Raw genomic sequence first — 22,307 nt, forward strand, 5'->3', positions numbered from 1 at the left:
ACTGCTACGCTAACAGGCATCTGTAAAAACCCCTCTCTGCCTTTGGAGGTGCTCCCTCTCCGTCTTCACTACTTGACGTAGAGGAACGCCGCAATGTCTGTTTCACGCACACAGAGCCAGAGATACTTTATGACATTTAGTATCACAATTTTATTACAAAAATTAAATTTTTCATCTGTCAGTTTTGCCATGCTTGGAGCATATAACAATACAGTAAAAAACCCAGACCCAGAGAGGATAGTAAAGCAGATTTCAACAATGCTTTCACAGCACTCTTTCAGTCATGCTGTTACTATACAGACACTGTAACATTCCTAATACAGAGTAGTACAAACACCTGCCAAAACACGTCATGTCAGATAACAAACTGTAAGTAAATCACATTTACCAACGAGAGAGAACAAGAAACTTAACCCAGCTCAAGAAACAAACAAAACAAAAACAAAAAATGAAAGAAAGGAAAAACACAAATTAGTAAATACTGAATTTGCAACTGAAAACATACCAAATGTGCTGAATATTTGTACCAGCCCAAGGCACCCAGGCTTTGTAGCAATATTGGCAAGTTCACGACATTCTTACAGGGAAAAACTTGAAGCGAACAATGATTACAAATCGACTTTTACCCGCAATCTGACTTTTTGCAGTGTCCTTCCTCCTTTGCAGTGTCCTCTTTGTCAGTCACAGTGCAAGTTCCGTTGGGCGGAGTGGGTGTGAGGGTTGGGAGACGGCAGGGTGGGAGGGCTTGGGCGGTGGGCCGAGGAAGAGGAGGCTGGGTGGTCATTAGGAGCTGTACCGCATCGGACATCATTTCATGGCGCCAAACACTGACAAAAATTGGATGGACAGCGTAATCTCCCACTGCCGGAGGAAACAGGGAGGGGAAGGGGGGCTGATGGGACGGTTTATGTAATTCCTCACTTGGATTGTGAATCGTTGAAACATAAGGCGCAGATTACCAGCTGCCAGTCCAAGACGAAAATAAGCCAGAACGAAAAGCTTAGGTGTGCTTTCAACTGAACATCCAAGAACAAAAAACAAAAACAAAAAAACATCAGATACCAATTTTGAGGAATGAGATTTTCTTTTCTTTTTTTTTCCTCCCCCTTCTCAAGTTTGGAGGCGCTGTTTTTGCACAGGAATACCTAAGAATGACATAAATCCCAGATTTAAGCTTACCAATTACTCTCTAAACAAAGGTCAAATGAGGACAGGAACGACAAAAGCTCAGAAATACACGGAGGCCTTTTTTTTTTTTTTTCTTTTCTGAAACAAGAAGCTGTGACTCAGTTGATTGAGCTGCACGGCTCGAAGGTCCATTTGGTGGCACCGCCAAATATTTCAATGTTGCTCTCTGTCCAGGAGAAGACGTTACCGACAAACGCTTTGCTGTTGCAGTTTGCCAAGTTGGCGATTTCAGTGGCTGAGAGTTTCCTGTTCCAGATGTTTAAGTGTGCGAGTTCACCAACGTATGCTTGTGTTGCATCAAAGCCTCCACCCAGCGAGTCCTGTGGATCGACAACAGAGCACCGTCAATGTATGAACCTAACTTCCAAGAGCTTTTCACATTTTGTAAGAGTATTTCACATAAACTGTGACATGGAAGAAAGCTGACGTCTAATATTTAAGATGAGAAAATTGCGTTATGCTTTTAGGATGCCAATCATGTCGTTAAATAAACTAAAATCCAGCACAAATAATTCTCTCCAAAAAGTCACCAATATAGCAAATACATCCAGCCTGCCTGGATTATTAAGCGTGAATCAGAGATGTAGCCAAAACACCTAGAGACAAGTCATGCACTTCCACAAATCTGGACTTGATGGAACAGCATCGGGAAGTAAGGCATTGTTGAAATAAAACTGTAGAAGAAGACTCATTTGCAGGTACAGGCCTGGAGGGAGGAGCTGCAGACTAAAATAGTGATGCACTCGATAAACCTGACTCGGAAGTGTGGAGAGGGTAAAAAAACGTTGCTGAAAGAAAGTCATAAGAAGTGTTGCTTTTAGGTTCTCCACACACCGAAAAAGAAACTGGTAAAAGGTGACGGGGAGAGATGGGTTCAACCAAATACAGAGTAAACCTGGAACAAAGTCTGCAGAAAGTTGCAGAAAAATTCAACTAGGGCAGAAATTCACCCTAAACATACAGCTAGACCTACACTACAATGGCAAAGATCAATAATGTTTGTTTGTAAACAATTTTTCATTTCCCTGATGGTTCACCATTATGCTCTGGAATGTGTTTGATCCGTCACATAAATCATGAGCTGAAGGTTGATGAATGCTTCTTTTTTAAAGTGCTGAACTTAAACATTAAAATATGATGACAAATAGTTTTGTGGTTGAAAAATCTTTAACAGTTGTTGTTGTGAAACAACGGCATTATGTCAAGCACAGTTTGTCCTCAGACACAAGTTCATTTTGCACTATGAAGAAAAAGAGACAATATAAATGAGAAGAAATTAGCTATTACCAAAGTTCAATACTACTTCAGTGTTTGCTAATTGAACTCTACATCGTTAATGAATCATGCTTTATCCAAACTCTCAGAATGAAATTATGCCTCAAATCTCAAATGAACACAGTAATTAGACAGCTGAAGCTTAACCGGACTCCTCTCTCAGTGTCCCCACAGTCTTATTTTGTGAATATCTCCACCTCTAATCTGTCTTGCAAAATTAAACAGATAATTCGTTAAAGGGTTGTTTCCATAAGATGTCTGCGAGGGATTTGGGAGCAGAGGTTGCGGTTTTAAAAAAAAAGGAAAAAAAGGAGTATTCACCTGCTCTTGTCCCAGAACCAGAACTCCATCTGCTTTGATAGGGTGATATGGTGCCAGGTTCTCCCCGTGCCCCTGCTTCACTCCGTCCTGGAAGGCCTCCCATATCCCGTCGCGAATGGTCCACGTGATGCAGAGGTGATGCCACTTTCCGTCGTTGATGCTGAACGGCAGTTTTGCAACCTGAAGAGAGGAGATAATCTCCTGAGTGCACCGTCTTTTCATGTTGGTAACAATATCCTGTTCAGGGTACACATGATCAACACCCTCTCATCCTTCTGCTGAATCACTTCCTCTCTCACGTGTCTCGCCTTTTAGATACATATATATAAAAATAGTCTCTATTGAGCAATTCATCACCTGTTATTATCCTGGTTTTGATCTGGCCATTCTGACTCATCCAAGCACAAAAAAAAAAAAAGCAATGAAGCATTTTCCCATAGTTTGGACTTCTTAAAGCTATTTTGTGGATAACCTCTATCAGCCATAGGGTCTAAATCCAGGCATTAGAGACTCAAACTGACCTTGTCGTTGATAAGGAACTCCATGGGGTTGTTCCCCCACTCGATCAGCACCAGCTCGTTGGCTTGGCCTGGAACTGCGTAGGAAAAGGGCGTCCCCAGGCCGGGTGAGGCGCTGGACTTGATCCACAGACACACGCTAAAGGAGTACATCTCGGGGAGAGTCCTCTTGGCTTTGGCATACATGTAGTTGGTCCTGAGAGGGAAGGTGAGCTGGAACCTGTCTGCTGGCCTGGTCTCTTTGCCTGCAGATGAAAGAGATAAGGAATTCATTTGTTGATTATGTAATTAATCCCTGGCATAATGTAATTACATTCACATTGCTGGAGTTAACTTACAGAACCTCTTAGAGGAGCATGCATCTGTTTATTTCGCTTTACAATGAAAATGTTTACTTATACAAATACAGCAATGCTAAAATATGACATATATTGGCTATAATTATGTTTAAACTGATACATAATTTAAAATGTATGTTTAATATTAAGTAGGTAACATTAAAAAAAAGCATTACAAAATTCTGTTCTGGATTTTAAGTTTTGGATTTTACTTTTTTTTATTTTTATTTTTTGCTGATGCAGAGGATGTCTCCGTCTCCTCCCTCTTCGTGGCTCTCATTTACACCGTGAGCACGCGCATTAGCACGTGTCGAAATACTGAAAAGACCCTCCGCTCCAGAATGCGCTAGTGCCAGGCGCGCCCTTCAAACTTTCTCTCTACCTATGACTTCCGCAGCAAAGGTCCGCTTCGAGAAAAAAAATATAACCTCTAATGCAAGTCTGGTGATTCACTGGCAATGAGAAATATCAACTCAGCGAAGCAAAAGAGAAAACTGGTCTGGAGACGTGAAACGAGCGCCGGTTCAACCGGAGATCCTGTGCGTAACGCAAATCCAGACGCACCTTTCTCCAGGTCGGAGATCCGGTCGTGAAGAGAGGAGAGCGTGGTCTCCACTCTGTTCCTCTGGTCGCTCTCGTTCCTGTGTCCCGGCTTGCTTTCCTCTATGTTGACCCGGGACAGAACCTGCTTCTCCATGTCATCTATCTTGTTCTGCAGCAGATCCTTCAGGCTGTTCGCCTGCGCGCTGTTATTTCCTCGGCTGTATTGCTGCATTAGACAGGGGAGGGGGGTGGGAGACAAATATGGAGTTAAAGACAAATTGAGAACACCATCTTGGTTTCTTTGCTGCGATCATTTTCCTTTAAATTAGTATAAAGGGATAAAAAAAATGTGTTACTAACTCCCCAGAAAATTCAGGATACTTCCCTTTGGCTAAATACAGCAGAGTTTAACTCAAGGGGATCGTTTGAATGAACTTTTTTGAGCTGTGAGCGCTTCTCTCGTCAGCCTACCTCCAGATTCTCCAGTCTCTGTTTGAGGGTCTGTAAAGTCTGTCCCAGCTGCGCCAGGGTGTCTGCGGTACCCCGGGATACATCCCCCATGGTGTTCTTGCCCCCCGGTCTCCTCCCCCCGGGTCCCGCCGCCGCCGGGAGGCTCTGACTCTCGCAGCGGCTCAGCTTGGACGTTAGCTCCTTGATTGTCTCCTTTTGGTTCACAATGGTCTCCTTCTGCTGCAGCACGGTCTCCCGCAGCTGAATGATTGTGGTCTTCAGGTCTTCCGCCGGTCCGCTGTTCTGCATCGCCGCGGTGCACAAGTCCACGTCTTTGGGAACCGACGTGCAAATAAACTGCGTCTGTCCAAAGTCCTGCGCGGAGCCCTCTGCAGCAAACAGGCAGGAGAGGAGAAAAAGTTTCCACGAGAATCCCTCCATGGTCGCCGCTCCTCAGTGAAAGCCTTTGGGTGTTAGAGAAAGAGAGAGAGAGGATTCAGCACCGCGGAGCTGTCCACTAAAAACTGTGCGACGCTGCTGCTGTGCGCGCTTTATATAGCGGACATGAGGGAGCGCAGACTCACCGCATCACTGAGGGGAGGCAGCGGGTCCTGCTACACACCTACAGAACCCTCCTTATTTAAGGTCGCACTCCGTGTGTTTGTGTATACAAGAGAGAACGAACAAACAGGAGAGAAACAGTAAAAACAACAACAACAACAACAACAAAAAACCAGATTCCTTAATAAATCAAAGCCTGAATCAGGTGGAATACGCATTTAGTCATTGCTTTCTTAATGCATGAGGATAAGTGTGGACTTGAGAGGGCTGCTGCACTGGTGAGATACGGAATGGAAAATGGTTATATAAAAATGTTAACATGAATATAAGATGTCCCTGCTTTTTATTTATTTATTTATTTATTTATTTATTTATTTATTTATTTATTTATTTATTTATTTATTTATATTCCATCCATCTGGCCACGCCGGTTTGAAAACCTTGTCGAGGCGCCCTTGACTAATAACATTACAGATGAGTTTATTTCATCTGATGCACTGTAGATTCTTTATTGCGAAAATAACACCTAATTGTTCACAATAAAGTTTTCAGTAGTTATTGCATTTCAATTTTGCAGAAGAAATAAACCAATAAGAAAAGGCAAATATTCCCAAATAATCATGTTTCTGTAATTTAGGGAAAAAAACAATATTTCTCTTTAGAACAGGAGCTCATTCACATTCATTATGGAATAATGGCTGTTTTTTTTTTTTTGTTTTGTTTTTTTTTGTTCTGGTTTTTGCTTGTTGTGTGTTTGTTCTCCTAATAATCACACCTACAATAATCTTAACATTTTCACATGATGTGACATTATACAGCGCGAAAATGTTGAATAGTTTTACTGTAAGAAGTAGCTCTGCAGTGGCATACTGTACTGCTTGTACAACAAACAAACAAAATGATATGAATACAGTAATGCTCCTGGCAAAGAAAAAAATACAAACAAACTGATTTAAAATCTTCCGTCGTTTGCTCCCGGGTCTTATGGTCCACCTTAAATGACCGCCGCTGCCCCAGTCATTAGGGCATCTATCCCGGGGACAGAGTTCCCAACACAGCCCTATATTTCTCCCTAACTAGCCACGGCATGCTTTTTTTTTATTTTTAATTTTTTTTTACCAATCAGAGAACTTACAGTGCAGCAGGATACTCACATTTAATAAAAAAATAAAAATAAAAAAAACAAAAAAACAACACAACAGTGTGTTTTTCCTACCTCACTTCGAACAACCTTTCAGATCCCACAACCTGAAAGGAAGTCGTATTAATTCCCACCACTACAACAGTGGAGGCGCTAAAAGGAAAGGAAAACGTTCCCAAATAATTAAACAGACTCTTATGTAACCATGCCCCGCGGGTCTGGCATTAATAAATAAGATACCCAGCAGAGGAAGGAGCGCAACACTTCAGCGGATATCATATTGGGAAGGTAAATCACCAGTGATGTATATGCAAAGGTAAAAAAAAAAAAAGGGGGGTGGGGGGTGAGGGGGAGACTCTGGTTTGAGGAGAGAAAATCTTCGGTTTATTTCAGGGGCAATGATTCCCTTCACACACTCTTCTGCGGGAAGTTCATTCTTGATCAAATATTTCATAGCTTAACTTCTCCCGTCCAAACTTCTGAGATAAAAAGAAAGAGCTACACATACACCTGCGATTTCAAACTAAGCCACAGTTTTGCAAAAGAGTTTCATCTACTTTCTCAAAATTTAGAAAACTGTAATTTGAATATTAAGTGTTAAATATATAATAACGATGTAAAAAAAAACAACAACACCAGGAATCAATTTCAAGACAATTTGGGCAGCTTTATGTAAAGAATGGCTCTTCCACCAGGGCGTCATTCCACTGAGGACAACTCCCAATCCAAGCAGCCCTGCAAGTATTAAACAGATATAGAAAAAGAGTTATTAATTCTTACTAAATTCAAAGTTGTTGTTTTTAAAGGCGAGCCTCAAACCAAGTCCAGCACATAAAAATAACCAGTGAGAAAACTAGCAAAAGTACATTATTTATTGTTAAATGTCCTGATGAATCCAACACAAATTGCTGTATCATTTTTAACAAAGCTATTTTGATTAATAGTAGGAGAATAATATGTTGTAAATTCAGTTTATTTTGTTTGCAAATGACATAAAGTCATTTAAATAGTTCAGATTGTGAGACATCAGAGCGGCTAAAATTATGTCACATCACAAAAGTCCCAGACTAACAAATCAAATCAAATTCATCTTTAAAAGGAGAATCTCTATCGGCTTATTTTTATTTATTATTTAATTCTGATTAAATCAGCTTTAATACTAACAAACAAGATAGAAGAGCTAGGTACTGGATTAGCATCTCTTTTACAGGTGCACACTGTTAGCTTTAGCATGGCATGCATGTCATTTGTATAAAATGCAGCAACTCAGAGGGGACATCATTAAAAACATTATTTCAAGTTATCTGCATATATTATCTCATATTTGTCCCAGATGACATGAGCTAAAGATCATTGTGGAAACGTGAGTTTGTGACAAGTCTTGAGTCATGCATGGTGAGTCCGATGCAAGTCTGCAGTTTTTGTTTTTACAATAAGAGTCTAAGTTGCAGGCCAGGGTCTGGCAGGACTCTCTGCAGATAAACAATAAAATTCCAAACCAAAGCTGGATGCCAAACACTGCAGATAGAAACAACCCTATAAGTCAAGCAGAAAAAAAAGAAAAAAAAATCAAGAATGATGCCTGTTTTTAAGATGTAGATTGTGGAAAAGTTTGTCCCTCGTGGACCACCAAATCCTGGTGAGAAATCACTTTATTCTTTCCTTTCCAGAGCTTTTCTTTTATTTCTGTTAGGAACAGACAGTAAACAAACCAGCACGTCCGTTATGAGACTGTAATAAAAGCAGTAATACTCTGTGAGGACCAACTAAAATAGCTTGAATGTCATGCTGCTTTGTCATTCTCACCACATGTCTCGTGTTTCAGGACGTGGTGAGATCTACGCAGATCCGAAGAAATGAAACAACTTCTGATTTCATGCAAAACTAAATTGCTATTTTATTATTTTGTTGGGGGCATTGGTGTCAAACTCAAGGCCCGTGGGCCAAACCCGGCCCACCTCAGCTTTTTATGTGGCCCTCTAGATTCGAGACTAGATATTAAGTGTGTTTAGATATTATGTTATCAATCAAATTAAAGCAGTTTTTATCTGTTTTCTGCCAAACTATAGCAATCAGTCCCTCCAGTTTCTTGAGAATTATCGTTCAAATTCACGCAAAATCAACAAAATGCGCCAAAAACTGGGAGTTTATTGCTGATTTTTCTCAAAAAATTGGGACTTTCGGTGAGCAACATGAATTTTTAGAGCCCGTCCATTCACAGAACTCTGATTGTGATATTAGTTTCATGTGTGAGGGTGCAGTTCATTGCCTTTCTCCGCCTGTCTGTGTGTGACCTGGTCCTGTCTGCAGCGCTCAGCCTCCGCTCTGGCTCTCACAGAGAGGAGTCTTAATAGAAAAGTCGCGGGTTTTTGCTGCCAGCCGAGGAGCTGTTACACGTCTTGCTCAGAGATAAATCACTTCTGCCTGCCTGCCTGTCCGTGTTAGAGCGCTGCGTAAAACTCAGCCATCACTGCACTGCATATAGGTTGCATGCGTTTGTTTCCACCGTGACACTTCAATGTTTCTTTTCCTCTGCTGTTCCATTTCAAGAGGCAGTTTTCAGACTCGTGTATGTGGGATGAAAACTGACCCGGCAGTCGGCTGTAATTTGTTTAATTATCGATCCGGTGCGTGTGCAATCAGCAAGGTGCCACGTTGAAGGCGGGGAACCGTGGCTGTAACAAATGGTCAATGACAGAGTCTAATTGGCGGGTCGCGGGACAGGCATGTAACAGATTCTCCTTATCTCTGCACAGGGCCATTAAAGCGAGGGGAATTTTTCTTACATTAAGGCTCCTAACAGGAAGAGCTGTGGATAACAGAGTATAACGCTTTAAGGAGCCATAGTTGTAATGTAAAACTTGTTCACCGAAATTGGAGTAGCTTTCAGGGTTTTTTCAACAGGTAGACCCAATGTAGGTTGCCAGCATCCGTCTTCATGAGCAGCATTCCTCAGTGACTTAAATTTGGTGTTTTCATTAGCTAAAAGTTAAACTCATCAAGGTTTGCAGGAACACACGCTTCAAATAAATCACTCTGTGTGATATGAACACTAGATATGAGGTTGCCTTTGAGGAATTGAAGTGAAAAAAATCTTTTTAAAACTTCTTTTAGCCACTGAGGTGCAACTTTAGAGAGCCTACAGAATGATTTTATCCCGTCTTTGACAGGAGTGTAAGTCAAAAGAACATGTGCAAATAACACACACATATAAAGCTGGCCTAAAATGGCTTAAATTCAATGTTTGCTCAAAGACAAGAAGAATATGAAGGACCATCCCATTAATCATATGCTGTTTTTTGAGCTCAGGAAACATTTGGAACATAAAATAAAGCTGTCAGGATGGTTACTTTATCTTATGTGCAGAAGATTTGATGTTTAAGAAGTGACTTTTACACTAAACACAATTTGCCAATCTAATTTATTTTTGACTCCGTAGTTAGCTGTAGAAAAACAAACAAAAAAAAGCTGTGCTAATGAAAAATGCAAAAATGATCAAACTGGGATTATAACACAGCAAGGTCAGCAGTGACTGCTGGGCTTAAGTAAATGCAGGTCCCCCCACTTTTTAGGATTCCAGTGAATCACAGCCAGAGCCATAATCCACAAATGTAGAAATGAAATAGTGAATCTTCACTTATTCGGGAGGTCAAATGCATCTGGGCCATGCAGGCCTCACTGTCTCATAAACTCTAACCTTGTTAAGGTTAGAGTTTATGATTTATCAAAAAGAAAAATAGATCAGAAGAAAGCGACATCCATGGGGAAGTTTAGGCCAGAACCACTGTTGACCAATAACAACACAAAGCCTGTTTTACTTTTCCAAAAACATCTTGGTCTCCAAAAACCTTTGATAAAATAGCCTTTTGATAAAACAGTGGAATAATTTGGAAGGTGTGTATCCCAATATATATTTGCAGTGTGTCAAAAAATATAATATTACGCCATCATTCATACTTTGTGGTGGTAGTGTGATGATCTAGAGGTGCTTTGAGCCTCTGGAACCTGCTGTAATTGTGGAACCATGAAATCTTCTTTCTACCAGAATATCCTGAAGGAAAATGTCTGGTCATTTGTTCAAGACCTCAAGCTTGGGAACACTCAGACGATGCAGCCAGACATTAATACAAAGTTCACCAGCAGGTGCACACCAGCACATTTGAATAGTTATAAAAAAAAAAAACTAAAGGTTTTGGCATGGCCTTTTCAGAGTCTGGACTTAAACCTGATGCAATTTGAAGCAGGCTGCTCAGCTCTCTAATTTGGCTCAATTAAGCAGAGCAGCCCCAAGTTTCTCCGCAACGATTTAAAAGACTCGTTGCCAGTCACTGCAGACGCCTGAAAGCAACTGGATTATCTTCATCCAGTGTTTAAAATTTGTTTGATGAAACAATGAAGTTTGACAAAAACCATAGAAACAGAAGAAATCTGTAAGTGGACTAACATTTCCACAGCATCAAACATCTATTCTATATTCATCTCTTATCCTAGGCAATAAACTGGAAGCTGCAGCGCCATATGTTCGACACGTTTCCTCTCATTCTCGTCACGTGTCTGTCACTAGTTTGCTGCAAAACCCAGGAAAACTGCTGCATTAACCGAACAGCAAACGATTCAGCTCTCCAAAGCAGAAACATTCTGTCTCAAAGACAGAAGAGAATCCCAGCGGCTCTCGATGCGTTGCTGCAGTTTCCGTGAGCGCGCTCTGCGATGTTTGCCATTTTGGACACACTCGGTGTTGACCCGCTTCCTCCTCGCAGAGCACAAGGTCAGATTTTGCATACAAACGCATCAGCCAGCCAGTTCAGGCTGGACTCCAGGGGACCAGTGTGAGAAAGGGCTGAAATCCATAATGATCAGTCTCTCGAGCAACTGAATAATGCAAAGCTTTATAATAGAAGCCATTCTCTAATGGCAGAGACAGATAAGACCCATTTCGCTCACTGGCACCAAAATGTTTTCTTATTTATCCACCAAGTGTGACAGCAGAGTTCAGAGGAGATACCAGCGACTGTTCAGCATGCGGCCATGTGCTCTGGTGCGTGTTGGACGATAGTTTGCTTTGAGACAGTCACCTAAGGTTCAGATCTGTTTTCTTTTGTTGTTTTTTTTTTACCAGCTTTTGTTTGGACAAAATCTTGTTTCACAGCTCAAAAGAAGTGTGTTTTCTTTTCAATCTCTAAACCTGTTAACTTTCCTGTTGTGTTTGCTCTGTTCAGGTTCCACAGAGCAAATTTTACCTCTTCTCCTCTGTGCACACTTTCACCTCTGACTGCTGAGAATTAAGACGTGCTGCTTAAAAAGAGAGATCTGACACCTCCATCCCAATCTTTGCAAACACATGAGGATGGAAGGACATTGTGGGACATTGGGAAGTCTTGTGCTGTGGAGTAATACGCTGCTCTGCATGTCTTCTCACCAGGGACCAAATGGTTATACAAGAGGCAGTCATACACACACACACGCACACACACACACACACACACACACACACACACACACACAAATAAGCTATAAACAGCTTCCTCTCTTGAATTATAGTTTCCCCTTTCATGCCAGTATACACATGAGTCAGAGCAAGGAATGATTTTGGCTTAAACGTTCAGCACAACAATCGATACCTTGTGACGTCACAGGCTGGAATAAACTTTTATTGATGTCCAGCTATACCACCAGAGAGTCCTGCAATAATGTATTGCCTCTCATTAGAATCCTAAAGTGACATGAATAAATACCAGCAGTATTATGTATTGCACTGGCCGCTTAGCTAATCTCATCATAATTCTCCAAAGCCTGGACATTAACACTTTTGGAAAGACAGCACCGTTCTTCAAGCTGCTTGTTTTGGACTTCCTCCAAAAGCAACACTTTACTCATTAAGTCTTTCCCTGCGCAGGTCCAGGGCCAACACTGGGAACATAATGAGAATGGAAGTGCAGTGTGATGTGATCTGCAATATCTCGGCTCTTTTTTTAATAAACTTTATGAATCGTTTTGTATGTGGTCAAGTGGTTTACTCCTCCGCTGACTATTCCAAACAGTCAAGAGATGTGTTTTTTTTTTTATTTGTGTGAGCTTTCGGAAGACAACTCAGCTTTTCAAAAGTGTTCTTTTTAAACATTAATGTTAATATGCAACCACAAACCTAGAGGCTCCTTCCTGGACTTTTACAGAATGACACAGATAGTACAGAGTGGAAAGAAAATGACACATGAATTTCAGTTGCTTCTTTTTTGTTCAAATTAAACTCTTAAAATTGAAGAGTCCACTTGTGTCCAGTACTCTATACTTCGATAGCCCTAAATAAAATGAATCAAATTTGAAACCAAGAAACATTGGAAGAGTTTAACACCTCATATTGGAGAATATAATCTAATTTGCCACAAGTGATGTGGGAGAAGTAATCTTCACCCACAAGACCATAAAGTAACACTTTTCTCAACATGCAAAATCTATGTGTGTTGCACAGCCAACACAACTCTGAATACACTGTTCCTTCATTGAAACATGGTATTGGTAGCATCATGCTGTGGATGTGGGACAGGGAGGCTGGCTAGAGTTGGAGCTAAATATAGGACAACCCTAGAAGTACACCTGTTAAAATCTGCAACAGTCTTGGGAATGGGCAAGAGGTGCACATTTGTGCATAAAATTATTAAACGTACAACCATGGCTTCAGTAGAACAGTTTAGATCAAAATCCAAACTAAATCCATGAGATAATTTGTGGTAATACATGACAACTGTCACACAGGAAATGTTCACAGTCAACTGAGGTTGTGCTGCTTTACAAAGAATATTAGGCAAATAAAAAATAATTTAAAAAATCAGCCTGTGAGCAAAGCTGGTGCAGAAATGCCCAAAACTCATTACTGGTAAGTGCAGTTCTGACTCAGTGGGACTGAACAGAATAACATATTTTTGTTTGTAAAACATTTTGAAAAGTATCTATTATTGTCATTCCACTTTTCAGTTATGTGCTACTTCCTGTTGTTCTGTAATATCATCTCCCAGTGAAATATATTTGTGGCAAATGGAAAAATGGTAATAGGTTTAAGAGGTATGCAAGGTAAGTCATTTTAATATATTTTGGTTTATTTCTTCTCTTAATATTCCAAAGCCATTGAAATGTGCTAAAAAAAAGTCCCACTTGTCCTTTAACTGGATGGTTCTGTTAATTCTGTGTTTGTTTAGACAGGAAAACTAAAACCAGGCTGCGGTTGCTTGTCATTATAAAAGGGATTATTCCATTTTATGATTTTTCATCATATGTTGCAGGTGAAGAGAAGAACATTTTACCTTGCATAATTGCACTCCAGAGACGATGTGACATGATTGTAACCTGCAGTCCTGTAAGTCTGTTATTTGGAGAGCATTAGGGTATTAAGTAGGTAGCTGAGGACAAAGAATCAAACTAACTGTGCAAGGCCTCGCAAAAGTATTCACACTCCTTAATTTTTTCACCTTTGGTCACTACTGACAAAGCCATTGATTGAACCTGGAGGTCAAAGGTTGTTGTTTCATAACTTAACTCTGATTTAAAACTTCTCCACATCGTTACCCCAGATCTGTTTACAGTCCTTTGATAACGACTCCAGCAGTCCATCGATACTTGAAGGACACCTGTAATTTGTCCTTTTTCCATTTGCGTTCAGCTCTGTGACAGTCTCTCTTTGCAGCCCAGGTGACCTCATTTAACCAGGGTTAAGAACACGACAGAACCGTGCTTTAGCTTTAGCACAGGACAGGACAGCGTTATCTCAAATAAAACAGGCATATGGTCTGAAAATGATGAGTCACCAATTACTAAATTAAAAACTGGTAGACCATAAGATAAAACCAGATCAAAACTGTGACCATGCTCATGGGTAGCACCAGTCACAGACTGCACAAAATTAAAAGAATCGATAACATTAAGAAATGACTGAGCCATAGGTGAAGTAGGACGACAGACATGAATATTAAAATCACCAACAATGAGAACTCGGTCATACCTTGGCATGATATCAGCCAAGAAATCAGAAAAGTCATTTATAAAGTTTTTGGTGTACTTTGGGGGCTGATAGACTGCCGCACACAGCACAGTGTGAGAGCTGCCGATTTCAAATAGGCTAATCTCAAAGCTGCTAAACGAGGCCATAAGCAACTATTTACAAGTAAAACAACTTGTAAAAAGTCACTATACCTCCACCGGACCCCGACATCCTTGGAGCATTAAAATAGCCGCAGTTCTGCTATACAAGTTCGTCAAAAATGCTGGAGTCACCCAAACCACTTGTCCATGATTCTGTTAATAGAACATCCAATCCTTGAGAGGAAAAGAAACCCCTAATGACGAAAGTTTTATTTGTCAGCGACCTGACATTTACCAAACCAATCCTGGCAGAAATCAGCGGGTGTACACCATCGGCTGGAATCCGGTGCTCCTGGCAAGGAGGCCTCAAGTTGCTAGGATTCACCCTGCGTCTACAGGGCCGAGGAGCGCAGGGGCCTTCCGGGCAGTCACCTTCAGACTGGAGCAGTGTCTAAAACAGATCCCAGTGCATAGGCGCCGGAATAGGGGGGCTAGGGGGCCATTGGCTCCCCCACTTTACGGTCCTGCTCTGCCAGTCCGCTGGTCCCGCCAGACATTTACACAGGCCGCACGAAACTGACAAACTGTGACTGACACCTCTCTGCATAGACGTAGAAAGGGGGGGAGGGAGGGGACAGACAATATTGGAGACAGTCACATTCGTTCCCCGAAATAATTTCACAGCAGTTGCGAAGAATTTTAAAATCTTCCACTCGCGTGCTTTTATTTTGAAGGCGCACAACAGCGCATTCAGCAGAGCGCTTCCTCCCTCCTCCCCCTGCCCCCTCTGAACGGCTCAGAGTAAAGGCAGCAGCAGAAGAGTCAGAGAAACTCCGTTTGAATGAGGTAAACGATCTGTTAGGAATTTTGCCATGAAAATCGCTCGTTTATAACATCTTGTTGTCAGTTTACTTTCATATATAGAACTAAATCTTTTTTGTTAAGCCGTTTTAATTCTGGAATAGTCACATGTCCAAAATTTTACTGCTAACTTTGTTTAAAAGTTAGTATGTATATATATATATATATATATATATATATATATATATATATATATATATATATATATATATATATATATATATTGTTCGTGGCACTACAAGAAAACGCGCTCATCTCTTAGCAACAGATTAACAACAAATATTATTGTTCAAAAAACATAAGATTTCTTCTGCTGTTTTGAAATTCTACTTAACACCAATTAACAAGAATTGTCCAGTTGGTGAATTTAGCAGAAAAGTAAATTTTTTTTGTCATATAGTGGCAAATTATAAAACACACATTCAACACAAAAGTAAAAGTCTCGATTTATACTTCGTGGCAGTTTGTTACCAGAAAAAACCCCCGCTTATCTCTTAACAACCAAATTAATAGTAAGTAATATTGTTTATAAAATATAAGCTCTTTCAAAAATACTGCTTATCTGCTTAGACACAAGAAATTTACAGTTGGTAAATTTCGCAAAAGTGAAAATCAGATGTTTCCTTTGTGGAACTTGGTTACCAGAAAACACGATCAAATCTTAGCAACAGATTAGCAACAAAAAATATTATTCTTCAAAAAATATATATAATTTTTCTGCTCTTTTGAAATACCACTTTCGCACTGCACGGAACGGAACGGTTCCGAGAGTGTTCGCATTACAACTTGCGACCGGTTCTACCCGGTCCCATGGAACCACAAGTTCCAATCTTGCCGGCGAAGCGGTTCTGCTTAGAACCAGCAGCTGATTGGCCGCTGGTTGTTATAGAGTCAGACGTTGATTTTCCGTTGACAGCTGGCTCTCACTAATCTGTATTTTATTTTGTAAAGAGTGCTCTTTTCAATATGTTTATTATTAGTTTTAATTAGCAGTGGATTCGTCTCAATATAGTGCAATCACCTGGTCTAATGATGAGGGGTTTTTCCCCCCCCTCCTCTTACTCGCTGATGAACGAGTACAGCCGGCCGCTACATCGAAACCATTGTTTAGTTTCAAAATTAATGACATCCGGTACCGCTTCGATGGCGCCCTCAGTGTAATGCGAACACAACAGGCCTAGAACCGTTCCGTTCCGTACCGTACCGTTCCGTACAGTGCGAAAGCGGCTTTCTTTTATACTTGTTATATTTGTTAAGAATTGTGTAGTTGGGTAATTTTGCAGAAAAGTTTATTCTTTTTGTCATTAGTAGTAGATATATTATAAAATACACATTCAACATAAAAGTAAAAATCTCGATTTATACTTCGTGGCAGTTCGTTACCAGGAAAAATTATTTCTTATAATTTTTCCTGGTATAACCAAATTAATAACAAGTTGTATAGTTTATAAAACATAAGCTCTTTCGAAATAATACTTACCTGATTAGAAACAAGACATTTACCGTTGGCAAATTTTGCAAAAGTAAAAATCTGATGTTCACTTTGTGGCACTTGGTTACCAGTAAACACACTCATCTCATAGCAACAGATTAGCAACAAAAATTGTTATTGTATTCAAAAACAATATTTGTAACGCTTTTTTGAAATACTATTTATCGTACACTACTTAACAAGATTTGTGCAGCTGGTGAATTTTGTTTTTTTTTTTGTCATTAGTGGCAAATGTATTATAAAACACACATTCGACACAAAAACAAAAATCTTGATTTATACTATGTGGCAGTTCGTTACCAGAAAACCCCCCACTTATCTCTTTGTGGTAAATATATTGTAAAACAGACATTCCAGACAAAAGTAAAAATCTGATTTATACTTCGTGGCAGTTCATTACCAGTAGAAAACGCTCATCTCTTAATACCAAATTTAATATTCGGTGTTTTTTTAGGTGTAGAGTAATAGGTGCCTTGCATGCATTGCAAGGAAGCATTGAAAAACGGTGTAAACATTGGTGTTTATGCTATGATAAAGAGGGACTTTGTTTATTACAGGTTACTTCTGAAAGTGCTTGATTTCATTCGATTTTATTTTGGGGTATCTGAGTAACAAAGACCATTGGTGTTTATGCTATGACAAAGAGGGACTTTGTTTATTACAGGTTACTTCTGAAACTGCTTGATTTTACTCGATTTTATTTTGGGGCATCTGAGTAACAAAGACCATACACGAACGCACCCCAGATTTTTCAATTAAAAAATAAATAAGTAAATAAGTATTTTGGTTCCTCAATAAAATATCAGGCTGCAGTGATTTGATCTACCGGGAGCACAAGAAAATATAACCAGCCAGAAGTTAAGGATTTTATTCTCTTAACTTCTGGCAGTTCATTACCAGTAGAAATGAACTACTGGTAATGAACAAACATTACTATTTGTTTGAGATTCAATTAGATTCAGAAGACTGCTTATAACATCTAATAGCAGGTAAAAAAATGTAATGAACTCAATCAAGAGGTGCAGTTTTTAATCATGACTTCGCTTTAACAGACAAATATCAGATTTGAGCATAATGCCAATTTGCAATGCAGATATCATCTATCTATGCTTTTGTGTCTCAGTTAAATATTTCGGTACGACTTTGTTAAAACATACATACACAAGGTTTTTTTTTCCATTTCTCAAGGAAAAAATGGAGATCCAAAGCAACTTACCTTTTAATTAAAAATAGTTCCCTCATAAACCTAATAAGGCATTTTGCTAACACTGGGAAAAACTGATAATACATGGTCAGTTATTTGTTTTTATTGTTATAGAGACATTTTGGCAGGCTCTTTTTTATAGTATTGTTTTAATCTAGTTTACTAATATTCCCCACTAACATTGAGTCACTAATCTTATATAATAAACCCCTAAAGCCTTAACAGAACAGTTGAATTCATACTGAGATTAAACCAAATTACAGGCACAGTGACCCAGTTTAACTAAACGGGTGGCTTTTTTGGAGGAGCCATTGTAAAAGGTGGCTGAGTAGAAATGCCAGCCGCGCTTTTTAGATTTTTATATAATTTCATTTATAAACATCTTGACGATCTCCCGGGTATTTTCTGTGAGCTGAGAAGTCAAAAGTTAAATTTTTTCCTGGAACTTTTTCTTGTCAAGCTATTAAACGAGCATTTCAGAAAAAGAACATTATTCAACCACACAAATCTGGCAATTTGGACATTTTTTTTTTTGCTTTAGGGTCTGGATGGAAGACAGTGGTCCGAACACAACGAGCAAGTCCATCTCTAAAATGGCTAAAATGTAATCAAGCTTTTGGAGAGGCTTAGTAAAAGACTGGGCTTGAATCCAGTTGAAAGGCCAATAACAAAACACCTGAGAGTAAGGTCATATTTTTAAATGAAAGCCATTTTAAATGAAGTAAAGGTGAAATTAAACTGGTAATTACGGTGAAAGAAGTTTGATCTATAACTGGTGGGTTGCCTTTTCAAACCCCGACCCAATCTGTCTCAGTTGTTATGTCCTTGGGCAAGACACTTCACCCAACTTAAAAAAAAAAACAGTCATATGATATTAGTCTGAAATACAATCTCTACCACACGCAGCAAATATCATCTCAGGAAATAAACGTTTGTACCAAGCAGTGTATTTCTCTCAGTGTTTTAAATGTTTCAGTGTGTGTGGCTCAGAAATTCACACAGCCTTAAAGCTAACCTTTTTCTTTAGGTGTGTGCTGTGTTGGATGATCCACATATAAAACAAACATAAATGCCCCCCGTTAATTTTATAGTGCGCCCTAATGGAGCAGCAGCTTCCACAGAGGTTCGCAGCATTAAAATCAAGCCGAGTGGCTCGGTGTTTAGTGGCCCGAGCGAGGCCGGTGCTCTGTGGGAGCAGGTGTGTTTTAGGACTCAATAACATTGTGAAGATGAAACCCTGTGAAGCAGCGGAGTGGAAGTAGGCAGCGTTTGCACTCTTGGCATATTCCCTCTCAATTACACCAAGTGTCTACTTGTAAAATACAAGTTCTCTGCAGCGGCACCGCTGCCTCCACGGGGGGTTTATTTTATCCAAAAAAGAGATTAGATCGTGAGCTCAATACAAACTGAACCCAGTTTACTGAAAGGGGGGGGAAAAGAGTCAAGAAAAATGCCAGGTTCTTCAGGAATAACAAATGGTTAAAATACAAAACTTTAAAAGATTCCTTTTAAATCAGAATAAGTCTTTTTGTTGTGACCTGTGTTACGTTGGAGTTTAATTTGTTTGAGAGTCTGACTCCAAATTTCTTCTTGTTTTTTTTTTTATTTTTTATAAACTGATCTATTTTCTGTCCCCTTTGATCTAGTGAATCAAAGCAAAATATTTCCAAATCTTCAGATTTGGAGATATTTGTCTAAGATCTAAATTATGCATCTTGTTGAAACACTGCTCAGAGATCTCAGTGCTATAGGGGACATTAGTTCACCAAAGAGAACAGTGATAAACTACCCATGAATAATAAAGCTCTTGATGAGCCTTAATGTCATGTTTGGCCTCAGAAACTCATGACTTACTAGCACAAATGACCCTTTAATTCTATAACTTGCAAAATAAATAGAAGATGAACTTTGTGAGATCTTCAGCATGGCAAGGTTTTGATTTTCAAAGCTTAGAGCAGGGATAGTTCAGCCAAGTGCTACGTTAAATATTTAACTTAACGTCTCTCTTGCTGTTGCTTGAGACGGTTATTTATGTTGATACCGTTTTCTCGCTTTAACAGCATCTCTTATTAAATACGGTCGAGATGCACTGAAGTTACGAAGGTTTTCCTAAAACTGATCTGCTGCAAATTTTAGAGCTTTTCTCTAAAATTGGCCTCATTTTCTTCAATCTCCCCGCGTTGTCTGCATCCGTTTTGTGTTTGTTGGATTAAACGAACAGCATAGTGAACTGTGGACGATCAAAAACAAAATATCTTCAATAAATTCATCATTGCTAAAGATGTCAGAATGAATCCATTCCACTGTGTTTTAATTCTGAAATTCTTATCACTTTTCTCATCAAGTAGCTTTAACAAATGCTCACGTCTAATTAAAAACTGAAAACAATGAACTCTGGTCTTATCTGTCATGTCCACTTGAAACCTTTGCCACGTGTATTCTGAGTGTTTTTCTGCCATTTCATGATCTCAGTCACCTAAGTGGCCCATGATGGGTTCCACCCTCCCCCTTTGTTCTAGCACTTCAAAACGCCCACAACTCCATATTTTTGGGAAGGTGGGGAGCGGGAGCTGTGGCTGTAGACTCACCTCCAATCTCACAGTGTGAGCTTGTTCACTTAATGAGTATGAGCATGTTGCTCTGGTCTTCTCTGAGGAACGAAAACCCTGAGAGCTCATCCTGATCAGTGCTTCTGTGTGAATGAGCCTCGAGTGTTACAAAGCCCTTCACCGCCGGCTTTGTGGAACAGAAAGTAACACCGCGATTGGAGGTATCACTCCAAAACACGAGGTCAAGGGGCTCTCATCTGCCTCTTTCACTTCCACCGCTCTCAGTCATTCACACGTGAGAGGTTTATCATGTTGTCCATTCAATGAATCCAATCACCTTTTTTTAATCTAGTAAATACAAATTCTTCTTTTTGCTCCCTTGCCAGTTATATTTTTTACAGTCTCTACAGCTGTGATCAGATGTTTCACACGTAGTCATCATTAGCATAAATGTTAGATGAATTTTGTTTTTCCTGTGATCAATTTTAGCCATTTATCATGGATGTGGGGAAGATCATACGATATAAAACTCCAATGATTTTAAAACCAACAATTGGTTGAGCAAGTTTGAATTTATTAGGATTTTCACTGAACGTAGGGTCTAATTTATATGCACAAGGTCTAACTTGTCATTTCATTCTAATTTGGCGAAAGGTTCTCTCAGGTACACACAATTTTTTATAGCTATATAAATAAGTTTCTGTCATGTTCTGGCTGGATATTTGATCACTCTTCATGGCAGAAATGGTAGAGTTCATTAAAATTGGTTGGTTTTAAGCCACCAACCTTGTTTCCCCATCTGAAAATGTTTGATTTTGAAGCCGTGGTTTTTGGATGCCTTATCCAGAAGCTAATTCTTCACCTACTTCATCCAGTCCAAACTAGGTTTCGATTTTTTTTATTATTATTATATTTAGAATTGTTATTTTTATTTATTTTTATTTTTCATCATTTTGCTATTGCGACATTTTAAACATTAAAGCTGTTAATTTGAGGGGAAGTTGAAGAGTCTGTGCGCAGCTTTTTTGGATTTTCTCTCAGCATGATGCTTCTAGCAGCATACTTCATAGCTGGTTCTGTTCTTTTGGGTTTGATTTGTCTCATTTTGACTCCTCCAAGCATTCTTTCAGCTGCTTGAAAGAATGCTTGGCTCAATCTTTGCAATGGCTCAATCTTTGTTTATTCAACCATGAAACTTTTTCTCCAGAGAACATTTTGGCTTGTCTACTTGTATTCTACTAGCCTTTGTCTATTCTGATTATTCAAATTTAATTAATTTGCCTTTTACAGTTAAAATAATAATTTAGAAAAGGTTTAGGTGAATGCACAATTATCTTTGACCAGTCTTGTACATTTTTACACCCTTTGTGGATTTAAGAAATCTATAGAAAAAAATTGTGCGTTCAGTTATTTTTTCTTAACTTGTTGACATTAACTGTTATTTCAACCTGAAACAGTTAAAAAAATCATTGAAGTCTTAATCTCAATATTTGTTGAGAACAAAACCAGCAGATTCAAGCAGCTGACAGGCTGCAGTATGGCTCCATATGAACTCGTTGATCAAAGCTCGTGATGCCAGAATGTTGTCATGAATGATCGGTTTCCTAAGTTGATATTGATTATTCTGTCAGTCTGAGTATGGAGCGTGCATTAAGTAGTAGCAGCTTTTGAAGATTTTATGAAGTCATTTTTGACACTTGTTTGTAAAAGAAACAGTAGAGAAGTGGTTGTGCGCAAAATAAAAACGTTATAAATTGATGTAATATTTCAGATTATGCCCTTAAATCTATGCA

General features: G+C 39.4%; 1 protein-coding gene across 1 annotated transcript; it reads right to left on the reverse strand.

Annotated features, from left to right (window-relative positions):
• Positions 1-123: 123 nt before the first annotated feature.
• LOC103463585 (neuronal pentraxin-1) lies at positions 124-5,174 on the reverse strand. Its single transcript, XM_008407030.3, has 5 exons — positions 4,655-5,174; positions 4,205-4,409; positions 3,306-3,547; positions 2,785-2,964; positions 124-1,508 (listed from the first exon to the last, which is right to left on the reverse strand). Exons 1-5 carry the CDS (start codon positions 5,072-5,074, stop codon positions 1,287-1,289), a joined length of 1,269 nt encoding a protein of 422 aa, XP_008405252.1. The 5' UTR covers positions 5,075-5,174; the 3' UTR covers positions 124-1,286.
• Positions 5,175-22,307: the final 17,133 nt, after the last annotated feature.

This window comes from Poecilia reticulata, chromosome 1, assembly GCF_904066995.2.
Source record: "Poecilia reticulata chromosome 1, P_reticulata-male-v2, whole genome shotgun sequence".
NCBI classification, from domain to species: domain Eukaryota; kingdom Metazoa; phylum Chordata; class Actinopteri; order Cyprinodontiformes; family Poeciliidae; genus Poecilia; species Poecilia reticulata.

Coding starts and splice junctions, on each gene's coding strand:
- LOC103463585 (XM_008407030.3), bottom strand. CDS start 5,074: ATGGAGGGATTCTCGTGGAAACTTTTTCTCCTCTCCTGCCTGTTTGCT. Junction 4,410..4,654: donor AGAGACTGGAGAATCTGGAG/GTAGGCTGACGA, acceptor TGTCTAATGCAG/CAATACAGCCGAGGAAATAA. Junction 1,509..2,784: donor TGGTTCTGGGACAAGAGCAG/GTGAATACTCCT, acceptor GTCGATCCACAG/GACTCGCTGGGTGGAGGCTT.